General features: G+C 41.4%; 2 protein-coding genes across 3 annotated transcripts in view; one reads left to right on the forward strand and one right to left on the reverse strand.

The window, feature by feature from the left end:
* Positions 1-18,898, reverse strand: part of UMODL1 (uromodulin like 1) — an 81,049-nt gene that overhangs the window by 52,592 nt on the left and 9,559 nt on the right. The window lies entirely within an intron of this gene.
* Positions 1,228-17,888, forward strand: ZBTB21 (zinc finger and BTB domain containing 21). 2 transcript variants are annotated; one of them, XM_083734750.1, is made up of 4 exons: positions 1,228-1,335; positions 2,085-2,147; positions 5,143-5,259; positions 7,547-17,888. In XM_083734750.1, the coding sequence occupies exon 4, from the start codon at positions 7,560-7,562 to the stop codon at positions 10,716-10,718; it is 3,159 nt and encodes a 1,052-aa protein (XP_083590876.1). In that variant the 5' UTR covers positions 1,228-1,335; positions 2,085-2,147; positions 5,143-5,259; positions 7,547-7,559; the 3' UTR covers positions 10,719-17,888. The 2 variants fall into 2 exon arrangements, with proteins under 2 accessions (XP_083590876.1, XP_083590875.1); XM_083734749.1 differs by lacking the exon at positions 1,228-1,335 and adding an exon at positions 1,383-1,700.

An 18,898-nucleotide genomic window follows, 5' to 3' on the forward strand; every position in this document is an offset into this window, starting at 1 on the left:
ATAAAATAAAACTTATACAGAGAATGCACCGAATCAAGATTCCCTGGTAACAAGGACAGCTACAGAAACTGAAAACCACAACTCAACTAAGTTGCATTGTCATTTCGCAGTTCTCACAAATCATGGGAGAGCAGCATGAATTCTTCTTCACGCATGCTAAAAGCATGTTTGCGCTTGTCCTGTGCCAGTTATTTTCACTTCTTGTGTGTGCTTTTAAGAAACAAATAAAATTCAAAGGCGCAATCCAGCTGCTCAGCAGGCTTGTGATTCGCATTAGATACGAGGCACGGAAAAGCCTCGCCTGTGTAAACTCCCTGAAAATAAACTTGGCGCTGAATCAGAGCCTCGTTTCGCTCTGCATTTGCGTGTGGGAAGGGGAACCTCGCCTTGATCAGCAGCAGGGCTGCAAGACTGAAACGCGCTCAGCAGGGGCGCCGGCCGCTTGGAAGACCCAGCTCGCACTATGAAGTCTTTGACTCCAGGAGGACGAAAAGAGATGCCACTTATTATTGGCGCTTCCCAAGGCACAAGCGGCATTTTATTAAGAAAACAAAGACTGCTGGAAAGATATTCATTCCCCACCCCTTCCTTCCTTCTTTCTTCAGAACTCACACAGGCAGCAAGTTTCCACCCGGGAGTTTTTATTTGGCAGGGGCGCGCGCGCGCGCGTGTGGCGTATCCTGCCGCGGGAAGTGCTTACTAAGGGGAATCCACAGAGGAAAGACTCCCTTCCTCATTCTTTCAAAAAGGGGGGGACGCCTTAGGTCGGCTTCATGTCCCTCAGTCCTCCTCCTCCTTCCTTCCTCCTCAGCGACCTGCTGAGTTCCCGCCGCCCTTAGCAACGACCAGCGCCGCCCGCTCCCCTACTTGGCTCAGGCGGCCAAGGCAGGGAGCGCTCGCTGGCTGTGGGGAGGAGAAACATCGCCCGCAATTGCTATGACACCCCATTAAACACAAACACGCTCCACCGCCATTTCGGGTAATTTATGCTCTCCTGCCGCCGCCGCCCCCCCCCCCGCCGTCCCCGCCTGGCGCTGACCAATCGGAATGTTGCGCACGTGACGAGCGTTCACTGCGATGACCTCATCCCTGGTGTGGGATGACGTCAAATTCAAGATGGATGGAATCACGGCGGTGGCGGCAGCGCGCGCGGGTGAATCGTAAAAGGAGGCGGCCGGAGAGTGGGGGGGAAGGAAGGGGGGAGCCCGTCCAGCGGCGGAGAAGGTGAGTAGCGGGCCCCAGTTCCTGCCTGCTCAAGGCGGGTCTCCCCCCACCCTGCACAAAGGCGTGGGTTTCCCCATGCACAAAGGCGTCTTTTCCTGACGTAACTCTGAGGTATGTTTTTCCCCCCCTCCACCGTGTAAGGGCTGCGGTCCCTGAGCTGGCATTTGCGCCTGCGCAGGTTACGAAACGGGGTCCCACCCCTTTGCGGCGCATGCGTTGATCCCAGCAGCCTCGCTCATGGTACGAAATACGCATGCCCTTGTGTTCCTCTGGGTGTCTAATACGCATGTCTGTTGCCCGCTCTCGGTGCATGGTTACTTCTTTTCACTGCGCCTGTGCGTTGCCCATACGGACACAGTTGACCGCACACCCGCTATGCTCGGGGTAGTCCCTGTGGGTGGGGTGAAAGAGGGCTCTGTGAGCGTGCGCAGGAAAATGGGTGTGGTGGGCTGTTGAGCCTTATGATGTCATTCTGGGTAAGGAGCAGGGGGGGGAATTGCTCTCTGCAGGAGGAAAAGGGTGCTAATGTGCCCTCTCATAAGTGCTTTACATTTCTTGAGATGCTAGCATTCGGAGCTGGAGGTTCAAACACAAATAGAATCTGCACCCTGTGACATACTTTCCCCCAAACCAACATACACGTGGGTTGGTTCTAGTTATGCAGGAGGATTCTGGGGAGCGCTTTGGTCATAATAGCCAGATTTGATTTTGCTTTTGTTTTATCACTTGCTGACCCCTCTTAATGAAAATAGTTATGGGGTCAACTTACACTGGTACCTAAAAAACTATGAATTAAGGTTTGTCCTTGTTGGTCTAGGTTACTGCTGCTTTGTTAACTCCCCGATTTTTGTATTTTACAGTACAATCTTATGCATGTCAACTCTAAAGTATGCCCCATAGACTTCAAATGGGCTTACTCCCAGGTAAGTTAGTATGGAATTGAAGCCTTGCTGTAATATTGTGATGATTTTTTATTGTTATTTTTAAAATCAGAAATGTGCTTTATTGTCATGTGATTGATTCAGATAAGATAGCATTGTCTCATCATTGCTTTATAGTCAAAAAGTAAAAGAAGAGAGAAATAAGAAATAGTACAAAGGCATATGCACAGATAAATAATCTATTAAGATTATTGATAAGTTAATAATGGATAGCTGACAGTGGAAGAATATGTGGAGATAAATTCTTTAAAAATGGTGAGTAGAATCGAAAATGAGATAAAATAAAGCAGAACATCTAAAATGGAGAGCCCCCAAATGAAAGAGCTGTTTAATGATCAAATCACTGTGATTGAGTTGTAAGGGTAAATATTATCTTCAATTTACTCATTCTATTGACTTATGAAAAAGTCCAGTGCTCTGTGGACTTATTCTCATGTTGATCTATGTCTTCTTAGATGTGCATTTTAATGCATGTTATTACTTGTCATTTATTTTCCAATCAGACTTTTAATTGAACACACACTTTGATCTTCTCATATTTTGCAATGTAAATTCTGGCAAGAGCTAGGAGAGTTACAGTTGCTTCAAAATCAATTAGTCTCACTTCAGATTTATGGTACCAAAGAGGAGAAGATTTTATGGTGTATATATATCTTGGGCCAGGGGAAGGGGACTTTTGTCGTTTAAAGTTAGGCTATGAATGTGATAAAGAAATACAGTGTGGTGCTATCAAATACCATTGCCTGCTGAAATCAACTCAACCATACTGATGCCAAATCCAGCCACACAGATCAACAAGAACTAACTTGAGATCCAGCTAGATCAGCTATAGAATCTGCTACTTCAATCCCAGAACTGTTTTCATTACAAGGTGCCAGCCTTGGGATACACAAAAATAAAGTGCATCTGGCCATGTCCTATGTGCTGCCCAGCCATCTTTTGAATAACGATAACCAGCCCATACAAATAAAGCATTCTGTTTAGATTTAATTTCAGTAGGCCCAAGCAGATGCGCCAAAATGGCTTCATGTGGAACTTGAGTTTTGTGATACATCTAGCAAATGTATGTCCCAATATGATACAATGGTATCTAGTGATCTAAGTGAAAACTGATTGTGTATACAAATAAAACAACCCCATAACACACAAAGTAACACAAAAGAGTCTGAGGAATACAGGGTTACTGCTCATTGCAGGAGCAGATGACAAAATAACAGTGCCATCAATTTCAGCCAATATCCTGCCTAAAATGGTCTGAACAAGATGATGAAATTCAAGTAAATGAGATGGCCAGGTTTTCCTGGATAAAGTAGCTTTATATGTAGGTGCCACAACTGAAAAGGCCCTGCCGCTTATGCGCAGCCATCACACTTCAAGGCAATGAGGGCATTCACTGAAGTTTTTCTGACAATGGGCCAAGTCAGGGGAAGAAGCATGTGTTAATAAAAACGGACCACTTCTGCTCTGCCCCCTTCCCACTTCAGTCACACAAGGGCACAAAGTTAAAACAATCAAAAATCCTAGTGAAACAAAAGTGCTGGTGGAGTGCAGCTGTTCCTTTCCCAGCATGCTTTGCCATTTCACTGGAAAGGCAGTCATGGAGAAGAAGCCCTTGGTGTGAATTTCTTGGCCACACCACAGGAAAGAGAATCCCCAACTCAGAGTGACCATCCTGTGCTCCCAAGGTGAGGCAGAAGGCATACTTGGGCATCAAAGTCAGACATCACCTAATGTGGTTATAATAGAGCTCCAAGCGAGGGCCACAAAGTGTTTCCCTCCGAAGTCCTGCCTGTGTCAAAGACAGGGTTGTGAAAAGCTAAAATGAAGATTGATGACAAGACTATTACCCCCCCCCCCCAACTTTGCCTCTCTTGTGCTTGAGTAATGCAGGCTACTTTCTCCATGCTCTTCTCTAATATTTGAAGTGAACTAAGCTGGGGAAAGCAGCTGAGAGATGTGAAGTGCAGGTGGGGTGGGTTTTTCCTCGCAAAGTGTTCAGTTGTATGCGTTGGGCTTAATTACATGTGCTTTAGGCTTAGTAGGAGATGAGAACTAAAGTGGTACTCCAAAAATATTGACGGAAGAGGGTTTTAAGGAACCTTTGTAGGAAGAAAGAAGTTGCATCATGAAGGTGTTCTGTATGAACATTCTTGACATAAGGAGTGGAAGGGAGAAAGGGCACAGTTGTTTGAGCAGGAAACCTTTAAATAGCTAGCAGGGTGGAATGAATGCCACGGGTAGTGATATATCAAGATACAGTAGTGGAGATAGCATGGTTCAAAGCCATGGAGGACTGGACTTCAAAGGTGAGGGTGAGGTGTTTTTACGCAAATGGACAAGAAACCAGTGCAGGTGTTTATGCAGGATGTCACATACTGTAGGCTGAACAGCAACATTGGTAAACAGGTCTTGCTTCAGTACCCAGCATGGTCAACTAAATTCTGGGCCTCACCAGCTCCAGGAGACCCACTTGGCCTGTTGCTGACCACTTTAAAAATGTTTTTTAAAAAAAAACCAAAAACAATGGATGTTCCTGTGCTGTACAGAAGTGGTGGTAAAAAGATACAGCTAGTGCTACAGTGATCATCTTTTTTCCAGTACCTCTGTACACCTAGGCAAGTGCTTGATAAGTCTGAGGTAGAACTATGGATTGCAACTTGCTCAGGGGCCTCCTCTCGCTCCTGACACTGCTAAGCAGGGGAAAAGAAAACAAAGCCAAAACCTGACTTGTAATATAAGAACATGGACAGAATAAGTGGGAGCAAATGTTTGTTCATGGCTGGCCACTTGTGGACGTTTGAAGGAAACAAACCACAGGCCCATGTGTTCACACACATTATGACAAGACAGGCTTTGGCTTGTGGCTTGTTTCTTCCCCTGTGCAGCGCAGTAATGGAGGAGGAGCAAAGCACCTGAAAATGTGAAACTTTCACACACTGATTATTATTTTTTAAGCAAGCTGTTTTATCTCCCCCAGATCATCTGAGATGCAGACCTGAAAGTAACTGCAAATTAAGGAAGAAATGGAATCCTGAATCTTTCTGTTGTTTTTGAGCATATTCTAAATTCAAGAAGAGGGAAGGAAGGTCTTATGGTATGTTTTATTTTTAAATTACATTTGTTTTAAGATTATACTTTTTGAGAAATTTCATTGGGTTTAGAGAGCATACCTGTTGGTGGGACACTGCTGGAATGAGAGCCCTGCTAGACACACTTTGCAAGGTAGAAGTGAGGGTGAAGGAACAGTTTCTGTTCTTCTGTCTTTTCTGGGCTTTTCCTCCTTCCTTCACTCTCCATTTTGGAACTGTTTTCTTCCCACTGTTTCCACTGGGAGGGAAATCATTTAGGTGAGCTCCAGGGCTGGCATATGTTTTCCCTGGTTTGGAGAGTAGTGTGTCCAGGGGCTGGGGATGCTATGAGTCTTTCAGATCCATGCCTTCACCAGATCTGCCACCAGCATGCCCCTTTTGTGACTCTTCTCATATTGGAAGTCCATCGTCAATGAGGCAAGAGCCATGGAGGTTTTCATGTCAAGCGGGTGCTACCCAAGGTTGGACCTTCCCCTCTGGGGTCAAATCTCTCTCTTCACCCTTGGAGTGGGAGGTCTGAAACACTCTATGGCCCCTGGGATGCTTTCCCAAAGGACATAGCATTGGAGGATAATAGTAAAATTAGCTGGAGAAAAGCTAGCCTATTTTGGATACAAGGCTAAACTGTAGCCAAGCCTTACATGAATGAGCAGAGGGAACCCGCAGTTTGTGTTGCTAGGCTACATCTCTAATCATTTACAGCCATTGGCCACAGGTTTCCACTGCTGAATTATATAAACAAGAACTGTTCCTAAAGTTTTCTTCACTTCTTTTCTGCATAACTCATTACACATATAGGTGTTCCACCCTCCTGCTCTTGACACTCGAGTCAACCTTGCTCTAACACACAATCCTATACATGTTTATCTGGAGGAAAGTTCCCTCTGAATTCAGTGAGACTTAACTTAGCAGTCCACTATCTTACTGAACAGTAACCTTTTTGTCTCTCTCGCTTTTTTAAGAAGAATCCTCTTGGGTTTTCTTGCTTGGGCTGGAACAAAATTATAATATGATTGCCTATATAATTGTTTGCATAATTCATTTTCATTGGCCTAGCATATATATATAATTTACAACTTTTTAGAAGAGTTGTTCGTGTAATCCTTACGACAGTTGTTTCATGAGACTGTCGGTAAAAAAAAAGGATGGAACAATACTTGCCTTAAGCTATACATGTAAGATACAAAAGGCTCAGTTTCCCAAATATTGGACTGGAGCCAGACTAGGTTAGATGCGCTTGATTACCATTGAAAGCAATGGGATTTGAGTCATATTGATTACAATTTGAACAGACTAATTTAGTATCGATCCAAGCCAGGCTGCACATGTGTACAGTGGGATTGAAACTATACAGCACAATCCATGTTTACTTAGTAATAAATCCTGCCGTGTTGACTAGATCTTTTGCCTTAGTAAGTATATTTAGAACTGTGCCCTGAATATTTGTTTAGAAATTTATGGGGGGGTTCTCCCCCCCCCCCGAATCTGACTTTTAAGTGTTTGCATGCAGTTTGCTTTCATATACTGGGTATTTTTTGTTATAGAACAGGAGGGAATACCTAAATACATTTTTTGAACTCTGTTAGCTACTGTATGTAGTAATCACTACATTGGAGTGCCTTTTTTAAAGATAAGTTAGCTTCCATGTGCCTAGAATCATATCTGGTTGTTGTTTGCATTTATGAATTGCTACTGATAAGGCATACTGGAGTGATTTGCAGTACAATAAAACATATATAAAACAGTTTAAACAATTGTATATATAAAACAGTTTAAAATGGCAGCAAATACATGAAATCAATTACTGTGCACTAGGCCAGGCCTGTTGTAGTGGCTTACTGTGGGAGGAATTCAACTTGCGCTCTTCTGTTCATTCTGTGTGTGCAAGCATTGCTGCAAGATGGAAAATCCCCCCCTCTCCTCCTTCCTCATGTTGTTCTGGGGGTTTACCTGGCTTTCCAGCGTGGATTTGGGAAGAGAAATGGCCACACAGCACTAAAGGGAGCCATTGTGATAGCTTTTGTTAACACACCAGGTTAGTTGAATCAGGGCCGATGTATTCGATGTATTGCTGTTTTAACTCCCATAGTGTATTAGGAATATCATCTTCCCTCTGTCTCCAAAGGAAAACAGATTACTATTTATATATTGACTTTTCAGCCTGTTCCTGGAGAAGAATCCTGTACTTTTACAGCTTCCTTCCTTCCTTCCTTCCTTCCTTCCTTCCTTCCTTTTTTTCTTTCTTGTAAATGTACCTAAACGCTATTGGTTTTATTTTTTCTTGTCTTCCAGGTATACCTAAATCATGGAGGGACTCTTGCATTATATAAATCCAGCACATGCTATTTCTCTCCTAAGTGCTTTAAATGAGGAACGACTAAAAGGGCAACTTTGTGATGTTGTTCTTATAGTGGGAGACCAAAAATTTCGAGCTCATAAAAATGTTCTGGCTGCCAGCAGTGAATATTTTCAGTCTCTGTTCACTAAAAAAGAAAATGAGTCTCAATCAGTGTTTCAGCTTGACTTTTGCGAACCAGATACTTTTGACAATGTATTGAACTACATTTACTCATCATCCTTGTTTGTTGAGAAAAGCAGCCTTGCTGGTGTGCAAGAAGTGGGCTACAGTCTCGGGATTTCCTTTCTTACTAACATTGTTTCCAAAAGTCCTCAAATTCCATTGCCTGCATGTCCTATTAAGAAAATATTTTTCCAAGAGGATGATGAAAGCAGTTCCCAGAAAAGAAGTGTCATAGTTTGTCAGAGCAAAAATGAAGCCCAGGGGAAAAATTTTGGTCAAACCTCACATGATGTAAGCCATAATTCTAAGTCCTCGTCCTCAGTTGCTGTCAAACCTAAGCGGCCACAATCTACACAGCCAACTGAGTTTCTACATAGCTTATCGCAAAATGAAAGAAAATGGCTGAAAGACAGTTCCTTAAGATACTCCAAATCCCACGAACATTCTTCGGCTACAGCAGATGATCAAAGCAGAACTAAAAGGAATGCAGTATTGTCACAGAAAACATCAGTAGAGGAAGCAGTGGGAGCAGATGAAGCAGGAGGAAGTGATCAGTTCCTAAGAGGAAAGGCAGCAGAAGTACCTTTGAAGAGACCTTGTCCACCAGTCTTATCCTTGCGTAGCTCATCTGAATCCACATTTTTGTTGAGAGAGACCGGAAAAGGAGCTGGTCCAGGGGAAGACAGGAATTTGCTATACTATTCAAAGTTAGGATTAGTGATCCCCTCTAAGGTATCTGGTCCTGCGAACCAAAGTATTGACAGGAGTGGGCCGCTTGTAAAAAGTCTCCTTCGAAGGTCATTGTCCATGGATAGTCAAGTTCCTGTTTATTCGCCTTCTGTCGACTTCAAGTTTTCTCAAGGATCTTCAGTGGTGAACAACGCACAAGGGAGAATGTTAAATGTAATGTCACAAAAGCCATCTGTGAAAGAGTCTTCAGGAGAGGCAGCTCCTGATGACAAGACACATGTAATGTACCCCCATCGCCTTAGGTCCTTTAGTGCCTCCCAGTCTGGAGACAGGGAGGTCGCTTCACCTCTTAGAGAAATACGGATTAAAACAGAACCTAGCAGTCCACTTTCAGAGCCTTCTGAAATAATAAGAATTACTGTTGGGGATGCTTCATCATCTTCCAATAAGATCAGTGCTTTTAAAACAGAAGATGATCATAAGGATCTCAGTAGACTCCCAGCTAAAAGGAGGTTTCAAGCAGACAGAAGGCTACCACTCAAAAAAATCAAAGTGGATGAACATGCTTCCCCTGGGTCTGAGGACAATTTTGAGGAAAACTCAAATCCTACACCCCGTGATGCTGATTTCCCAGATTCTGACATTAGCAAAGACGAATATAGTGAGCTGGAAGAAACAAAGCCTAACAAAAAGTTTAAGTGCAAACATTGCCTTAAGATATTCAGGTCAACAGCAGGCCTTCATCGTCATGTCAATATGTACCACAACCCTGAAAAACCCTATTCTTGTGATATTTGTGATAAGAGATTTCATACAAACTTCAAAGTTTGGACGCATTGCCAGACCCAGCATGGAATTGTGAAGAACCCTTCACCTGCTTCCAGTTCCCACGCTATCTTGGATGAAAAGTTCCAAAGGAAATTAATTGATATAGTGAGGGAGCGAGAGATTAAAAAGGCCCTGATCGTCAAGCTAAGGCGTGGCAAGCAAGGTTTTCAGGGACAGGCTGGTTCACAAGCACAGCAAGTCATCAAAAGAAACCTGAGGTCAAGAACCAGAGGAGCCTACATATGTACCTACTGTGGGAAGGCGTATCGCTTCCTCTCACAGTTCAAGCAGCATATAAAAATGCATCCAGGGGAAAAAGCAATTGGAGGAAATAAGCCACTTAAGCCCAAAGAGGAACCTCGCGTCGAAAGCCCAGTAGAAAACAAAAAAGTTTACCAGTGCCGCCTTTGTCATGCTAACCTTCCCTCTCTTATTGAACAGGGGAATCATGAGCGGCTCTGCCGGAATGCAACCGTCTGTCCATACTGCAGCCTCCGTTTTTCTTCTCTAAACCTGAAGCATGACCACGAAATGGCATGCGAATACAAGAAGCTCACCTGCCTAGAATGTATGCGCACTTTCAAATCCTCTTTCAGTATTTGGCGTCACCAGGTTGAGGTTCATAATCAGAATACCATGGCTCCGACAGAGAACCTGTCTCTGCCAGTCCTGGAACACAACGGCGAAGTGAGCGGCACTTCCAGGCTGCATTCTCAGCTGGAGCCGAACAAGACAAACAGCTTCGTTGCAGCCAAAGAAGACAGCGTGTTCAGCGACTCCTCCGAGCAGATTAATTTTGACTCGGAAGATTCCTCATGCCTCCCCGAAGATCTGAGTGTCTCCAAGCAGTTTAAAATCCAAATCAAAGAAGAGCCTGCAGATGATTTAGAAGAGGAGGTCTCTGAAGGCAACCAGGAACACAAGGAAACCGTCTCCAATAAAGACACTGGCTTGTGGCCTTGTGAAAAATGTGGGAAAATCTTTACGGTGCACAAGCAGCTAGAGCGCCACCAGGAGCTTTTGTGTTCGGTGAAGCCCTTCATTTGCCATGTATGCAACAAGGCCTTCCGCACCAATTTCCGCCTGTGGAGTCACTTCCAGTCCCACATGGCACAAGCTACAGAGGAGCCTGTACGAAAAGAACCTGAGATTTACGCACCAGCTAATTCTCCGTCGCCCCCGCCTTTGCCTCCTCCCCCACCCCTTCCCAAAATACAACCTTTGGAACCTGATAGCCCTACGGGGTTGTCAGAAACTCCTTCAGTTACTGAGAAATTATTTGTCCCTCAGGAATCAGACACACTCTTTTACCACGCTCCACCACTTTCAGCGATCACTTTCAAAAGACAGTATATGTGCAAACTCTGCCATAGGACATTCAAAACTGCATTTAGTCTTTGGAGTCACGAACAGACACACAATTAAAAGAAGGCATGAAGTATGCCTACAAGGGATTTTAAAGATTTAATTTCCCTGATGTTTCTGAAGTTACAGCATTTGAAATGAAGTTTTATATATATATATATAAAGGGACAAGAACCCTCAGCAATTAAATTTGACATTTGTGGTACAGCTTTGGATGTGGAGATTAAGGTAAACTCAATTTATTGTTAGTAAATTGCTCACATTTCAAGGCATTGTGGTCTAGGATCTCTTACTTAATGAGTAATTGCATTCATTTAAATCTGGTTACATGTTCTTCATCCTGTGATCCTGGTATATATGGATTTATATAAAAAGGCAACAGCAAGTTAAAAGAGTTTAGAATAATGCAAATCCTGAAAAATGTTTATTGTTTTCACAGAGACTAATTCTCTCATGGGCGCCATAGAAATATTACTCATTCATTTGATGTTAAGGGAAGAAATTGAGAATTTTGCTGTGTTGACCTTAATCTTATTGAACATTAGCAATAACAAATAAAACCTCGTTTGAGTTAACTTTACCCTTATTGAAAACTGATTAACATGGAGTTTTTTGGTTACTGGAATTTTCTGTATGGATATTGTGCAAGATACGATACAATTAAATGTTAGCAATATGTGAATATTTGGATTTTTATATATAAAGTAGCAGCCAGCCTGCTTCCAGCCATTTTAAAGCATTTTTGAAGAGTATCAAAATGAAGATGCTTTAGTTGGGCCTCAGAGGCCGATATTCTATAGATATTTTGGTAACTAGACAATGTGCTAAGCAACTGCCAACTGATATCCTAATGCAAACTATATTACTGTTTTAAATACAAAACAGCATTGAGTGGATGTCAAAAATTAAGTTGTGCTTTGTTTCTTCTGATTTGTATTGGTGTGGATGTGTTTTATTACAGTGGAATGTATGACTATGCTAGTTCTGAAAAGGAGAAGCAAATGCAATTTTTTTGGTGGGGAGCTCTGCTGAGAATACAAGAAAGTTTTTTGGGGGGGAAGTTCAGATGTAAATATTTACATATGTATAAGTGAATAAAATAAAAACACAGAACCTCTATTAAATATAAATAGTTCGGAAAGGAAAATGCAGTACCACAAATGTATTTCACAAATAACGAGCAGAATGTTTCTCTTACCCTGTATCATACTTTGAGTATCTTTTTGTTTTGTACTTAAATAAAAAAAAAGATTGTTTAAAGCATATGAAGTACAATCCAGTGCTCACTTAGGCATGCTTAAGGCCTATGGGTTGTATTCAACGCTGTTGTTCCACTTGTACAGCAGACTTCCACTTGTGCAATATAATGTCCCCCATTCACCTGCAGACCCCTCAAAATCTGATCCAGAGGCTTGGGGGACCCTCCAGAGTAGATTTTGGGGGAGTAACAGGGGGATGGTAAAGTTTTGTTGTGCAAGCGGAATTCTGTCACACAGCGTTTGATAGGACTCTTTGATTTTTGTGGGTCTAATCATGCAGTAGATTGTGACATGCAGTCATACTTACTGTGTTAAGAGCATGTAAATTCCAATTCATCCAGTGCAATTTACACACACACCTATTTATAGGACAGGGGTAGCCATATACCTTTTCCAAAGATCCATGTGTGCTTAGATAATATGCACAAATTCTTGTACACATTAGGGTTCTCATTCATTGACTTCACCTGTTGAAATAAAGGGAAAAACCATTGGGTAGGCAAGTTCTGTGTGCACTTTGGTACTCATGCAGTTGGAAAAGACTACTGGAATTGGTTCACTGAGTTGTAGCAGGGCCCTTGCTCCCAAATGGCAGAGTAGCATCATTAATACAGATATCTGCCAGGAAGCTCTTACGGTTTTGTTTCCTACTCAGGAATTGACATTTAAAACTAATGAATTGCTAGTTGCATTTTAAACTTGATCTAAGGTATGAATGCTGTAGTTGAATTACTTAGCTTTTGGATTATGGGAAAAGACAGTAAACTTTGCTGTTCAGCTCCGAGTAATTATGAGATTCATGAAAAGGAGTGAGAAGTTGGTTCTTGAGTTCGTGTAGAGCGGGAGTAATAACTGGCACCCCAATTTTAAATGAGTTTATTTTTAAGGAATTCTATTGATATCAATAGAATCAACTTCCATGCCAGTCCAGAAAGAACAACAACATAGCACATTTCCTAAAACTTACTACATATTTGGAAATTAGTCCCATTAAGAAGCAATTTTGATCTATTTAATGCCATTAATATGAAATATGGTTGGGTTGTTTTTTGTTACTTGTTTTCTGAAGAATAGTGTATTAGAAGCTGCTTTTGAAGTCCAGCTATATATTAAAAGCAGCTTCTGATGAAGCATGGGGAACTGCTCTTCAGAAATGCAAATAAAATAGCTCATTACCTGTGTGGATCTTCCATGGTTCCATTTTAAGATCCAACAGGGTTTGAGGCATACAAAACTTGGATCTTTCTTTCCTAAACCTTAAGATTTTGCATAGCTTTCAAGTAGAATAAGAACATCAAGTGATGAAAGCATGATACTTAATTTCAGAGTTGTGGGTTCGGGCCCCATGTTGGGTAAAAGATTCCTGCACTGCTTGGGGTTGGACGAGAGGATTCTCTGGGTCCCTTTCAGCTCTGCAATTCTGTGATTCTGTGCAGTGTAACAGAATTCTAAAAGTGGAAGTGAGGCCTATTACTAGCGAGACCCTTTCTCTTTGTGCTATAAGCAAATATTTGTATCAAAACTTTGCTTATTCTATACTTAAAAGGTATTTAGGGCAGTTCGCTCAGGGCTTTTCTCACACATTCCAGCATTCCTTACCCATATCTGTGTGTAGCACATAAATACTTTCTGCAGAAATAGCAGTAGAACCTTTTCCAACTGCTGTGACAAGAGAAATCTATGCTAGTTGCATCTTTTCTCCTTTAGTTTACACGTTGCATGTCTCCATATGTGTATCTGCCTAAGTACGGTCATGACTACTCATATGTAGACGGGAACGGAAAGTGCAACTCAACCTACCTACAGTTTGTCCATTGGTTTTATACACAAAACACTATGCGGTCAATTTCATTCATCAGAACTTCACTGATGTTAGTTATAGAACTTGCATTAATTTCAATGGATTGGAGTCAATATCATCCTTTCTAGATACCAGTATTTTATTCTAGCAGGGCTCCTGTGCCTTTAATCAACTATGGGGCAGACATTTCTCACAGCTTTGACTCCATACTGGGAATAGCTTCACCTATTGAATTTCTTCTTACAAGCCCTGCCAAAACCAGGTCCCCCCACCTCAGTCCTAGAAAAGGGAAATATGCCTTCATAGCAGTGCTTTGTTAACTGAATCCTCAAGCATCTAGAAAAGGGAAGTACCGGTACTATGCCTGTCTAATGGTGCTTCACTAACTTAATCCTCAAGCAGAAACTTCAACAGTTCTGCTATATTACTATTTGGGTTATAGTAAGGTAATAAAACCTAAATAACTAGGATTTTAAAGACTACAATATGCTTTTTAAGAAATGGGGCTTTTTCTTAAAAAATAATACTAAGGATTTTTGTTAGTTTCTAATGTTAGGTCTGTTTTTGTTACCTTTTTCACATCAGTTCTTGTTTATTAACTGATTAAAAAACAACCCTGCCTCTCAGAATACTTTTTTGGGTACGTTTATAGACAAAGATTTTCCCTCTAGGTTTTTAATCCAATACTTTAAAGAGCTGTAAGAGTGTTTATTTTGCTGGACATGGAATAAATATACTTCTGCTTAAAGATTAATATATGTTTTAAAAGTTATAAATTATGGAATATGTTGCTTATTATATACCTTAAATCTTCAAGGAATATATTTAGTTTGACCATAATAAAAATAAAATGAAAACTATTGATTCGTTATTTATCATGTTTAATTCTGCAGTGCTGTAATGAAATACTAAAATAGTCTCATTCTACACAACAAAAGGCTTTGGCCTTTTGTTTGAGCATATATTTTTATCAAATGAAGTTCACAATCTCTCAAACTGAGGGATTTGAGGTATTAACATGAGAAAAATTGCAGATTTTAAATACATATTTTTCAATACTTATTTAGGTCTGTTGCTAAAATGGACAAAATTCAGCCCTTTTCCAAATAGTCACTTGAATGAGAATTTAATGTCAACATGTTCAGAAGTAGCCCTTGAAATTAAAGTAATTTCAGACTTGTGTAATAAGAGTATTCCTCCAGAAAAACTTAATCAACATCTGGAAATTGACATTTAATTATGAAAGCACCAATACTTGAAAAAGTGTTTTTGGTTTTAAGCAAGTGCTTTGCTGAATTCTATCTACAAATAAAAATATCCAAATGGTAATAACTGTGGAAAAACTTCATGGAAGTATTTCTCTAAAAAGGCTACATTTTTTTAGCTATTTAAACATACTAAGGAAATGTAGCATTACTTTCCCGTCTACCTTTGTTGGATTTTTCTGTATGGAAAGGAAGGGTTATGAAAACATTTTTTATATATATATAAATGGATCCTTAAATTATTCTTCTCCCCCCCCCCAAAGCAATTATTGATGGCTCTCTTAGAATAGTCACACTTAGGTCAATGGGATAATTTCAGAGAATTATATCTGGGTGTCACCCTTGTGATTATATATTGGGATACTTTATTTACTCTCCTATATTTACTAGGGGGGACGCGGGTGGCACTGTGAGTTAAACCACAGAGCCTAGGACTTGCCGATCAGAAGGTTGGCGGTTTGAATCCCTGCGACAGGGTGAGCTCCCGTTCCTCGGTCCCTGCTCCTGCCCACCTAGCAGTTCGAAAGCATGTTGAAGTGCAAGTAGATAAATAGGTACCGCTCTGGCAGGAAGGTAAACGGCATTTCCGTGCGCTGCTCTGGTTTGCCAGAAGCAGCTTAGTCATGCTGGCCACATGACCTGGAAGCTCCCTTGGCCAGTAAACCAAGATGAGCGCCGCAACCCCAGAGTCGGTAATGACTGGACCTAATGGTCAGGGGTCCCTTTACCTTTTATTTACTAGGGCAGTGCACATGATCTTGCCAGATCCCAAACCAAATTCAAGTTGAACTGGGATGCAGCTGGATTGGATTGAGGCAGCCCCAGGTCAGGTCAGGTCCACCTGGAATGATCTGGGAGTGTCAAGGGCGGCAGTCTAGCAGGAAGGGCAGGGGCAGATGTGCAGGCAACCTGCATGTGTTATTCTTTCTCCCCCCACATGAAGACCATGCTTAATCAGGGTTTTTAAACCTAATTAAACGCTGTGTACAGACCTGGATTGGTAGGGGCCCAGATCAGAGTTGGTTCAATCCTAGGTCAGATCAGTGCTGTTCCAAAGCAAATATTTATCTCTCTCGCATTACACAGCTTTCCAAATTATTGTAGTAATTCCTGGATTCAGAAGTGGGAAATCCAAATAAATTGCATTTAGCAACATGGTCAAAACTCTGAACCCAGCAACTTTGATTCCAAACTAGTTTCATGTATTGATTTAGTCCACAACTTCAGTGAAATTGTTTCAGACAGTTTTTCTATATCTTTAGCACCATGTCTGAATCCTGACTCGAGGGTTAGAGCAGGCATAGGCAAACTCAGCCCTCCAGATGTTTTGGGACTACAACTCCCATCATCCCTGACCAATTGTCCTGTTAGCTAGGGATCATGGGAGTTGTAGTCTCAAAACATCTGGAGGGCGGAGTTTGCCTATGCCTGGGTTAGAGACACAAAATATTGTTTTTTAAGAGCTGAAAGTGGTTCTCCCACAGTTATATTTGATTCAGGAGATCTTTCAGGTTTCTAAAATTACAAACCTTTCAAACCTGTTTATCAATGCCATAGGAAGGCATATATTGTCATAGGTAACAATGCCTTTACCATGTTTCTCTGGAAGTGTGTTTTTATATCTTCTTCAACCCTAACCCATTGTCATTAGCAGCTGGTATGTGCCTCTAGTCCTCTGTAACATTGTTTACATTTTCTTGCCTGAGTATTAGGGTAAAATAAACGTACATTTCTTTTTCCTACAGTGGTAACTAGTTCATCAGTACTGAAACCTTGTATAGAGCTGAACCTTACTGTAATAGTCTGGGCTGTAGTGTCATATACAGGTAACTCACAGCTTACGTGCATTTAACTTGTGCTCATTCAACTTTACACTCTTGGCAAATAAAAACAAATAAAAAGGGTTCATCTGGTGGGGGGAGCTTTGGCAATTCCACTCGCCATTGCACTCAGTGTGTTTTGACTATATGTGATTTTTGGCTTTATGTGTTATTCCTGGAACTTAACCCCCGTGTAAGTTAAGAGTTGCCTGTATTCTTATCTCAAAGATTTTTGTATGGCTTAACTTGACCTGTGAAGGAACACTATCAAGATAAGCACTCCATGAGGTCCTTAACCATTTTACCACTTTATATCACGAAGAAACTATCTAAATTATAGGCCACCTATGGTGATATCATTTATTTTTAAAGGACCACTGTTGTCAATAGAACTAAATCTGCTTCTAATTGCAGCATTGGCACTTATACGGTAAACAATTAAATGCCTATATTTGAATGTTGCTAATTCTTTTTATAGCTCTTGAACATGATTGTGTGGACTGCACCAAGTTCTTGTTTTTGTGTTTTACATTTTAATTTAGTTTTGCATTTCATAGCACTTTGTTGGTTATACATACTGCCAGTTACCTTTCAGCTGTATATGAACTGGTTGCTGATTTATTTTATCCCCTTCCTACAGCCAAAGGTCAAATCTAAACGGCTTGAGGGAAGTTTCAAAAGAAAATTAACAAAAAGGCCTAATTTTCTTGATAGTATTCCTATCTACTCTGGGGCTTCTTTAAAAGGGCAACTGGAGTAGCCATCACCAATATGCAGAAAGGACTGTAACTTAACTTCTATTGACATTGCTTCTGATCTCAAACTAAAGATATATACAAATTTCATTAAAAAGGTCTGTTTTTATATTTATTTATATATTGTAGGCATTATACTGGTTTAATACATCTGTGCTGAATTTTAAGTAGCAATCCAATTAACTTTTTTAGGACTGAGAAATCCTGTTTTCAGAATCCCTTCTTTTAATGTAATGTTGCTGCTTTGTATTACTTTTCTACTGTATGTTTTCTTTACCTAGATCTTTATTAAGAAAATTTGGAGTAAAATAAACATGTTCTTTCGAGTGATTGTGTCTCATGGGTGTCTAATATGAAATAGGCTGCCAGTGCTCCAGTTCTCATTAGGTGGCAGTAAGACCCTGCAATATCAGAGGAACGTATCACTAGTTTAATGTGTTGCAGCATTGGGATACATAAATTTTGTATTTTCATGCTGTGAACCGCCCTGAGATCTTTGGATGAAGAGTGGTATACAAATTTAAATTTCAGAAGCGTCACAGTTTTATGCAGGAGTTCTTCCAGGGCCACCTGCCCTGTCCTTTCCACCCTCCCCCCTCTGCCACTGCAGTTCCTCCTTCCCCTTGCAGTAGTTTTTCCTGTTGCCCTGCCTGTGTAGTTGCTTAAAGGCACACTCTGATTCTTGGGATCAATAGCTAGGCCAGCATAGTCTCCTTCCCCACTCTTGGCCCCCATGTTTATAATGGAAGCTGGCAGCCCCGGCAACTGATGCTGAGATCTCATTAAAATCCAGCTGTGCAGTGGAATTAAACAGCATTTTTTCCTTAGCACTTAAAAATCCAAGCAATTGTTTTACTGTTAAGCTAAGCAGCAGCTTAGATGGGCACCCTGGGCTCCATACTGGGGTGTCAGAGAGCCAGGGCACTACATCCCCTCCCTCTGTTCTATGGCTGCTTTCAGGAGGAGAAAATTAGCTTTTGGGATTCTTGGCAAATAATTGTGGCTCCAGAGCTCAAACTTCCCTGCTTTAGTTGGACAACCAGAAACCCGATGAAATGATCTGCTACAGGCATGTGAGATCCTTCCAGGGATGTTCTGGGTTTAGTGTAAGCTTAACCCAAGTATTTTTGGTTATTTTAAACCTACCTTCTAACCATATGTCACACCTGCCCCTTTACGTTTGATATCTTAGCAGGTACTGTTGTACTACAGACCCATAACTGGGTGGGGGGAGGGAGGTGCTGATGTAGAACTTTTTCTAATGTGTAAACATGCTGCATGGAGTTGACTGGGGAATGCACAGAGTACTTTCAGAAAGCATGTTTTGCACAGAGGATGCA

Source organism: Podarcis gaigeae (genome assembly GCF_964106915.1).
Source record: "Podarcis gaigeae genome assembly, chromosome: 4".
NCBI classification, from domain to species: Eukaryota; Metazoa; Chordata; class Lepidosauria; order Squamata; family Lacertidae; genus Podarcis; species Podarcis gaigeae.

Coding starts and splice junctions, on each gene's coding strand:
- ZBTB21 (XM_083734750.1), top strand. CDS start 7,560: ATGGAGGGACTCTTGCATTATATAAATCCAGCACATGCTATTTCTCTC.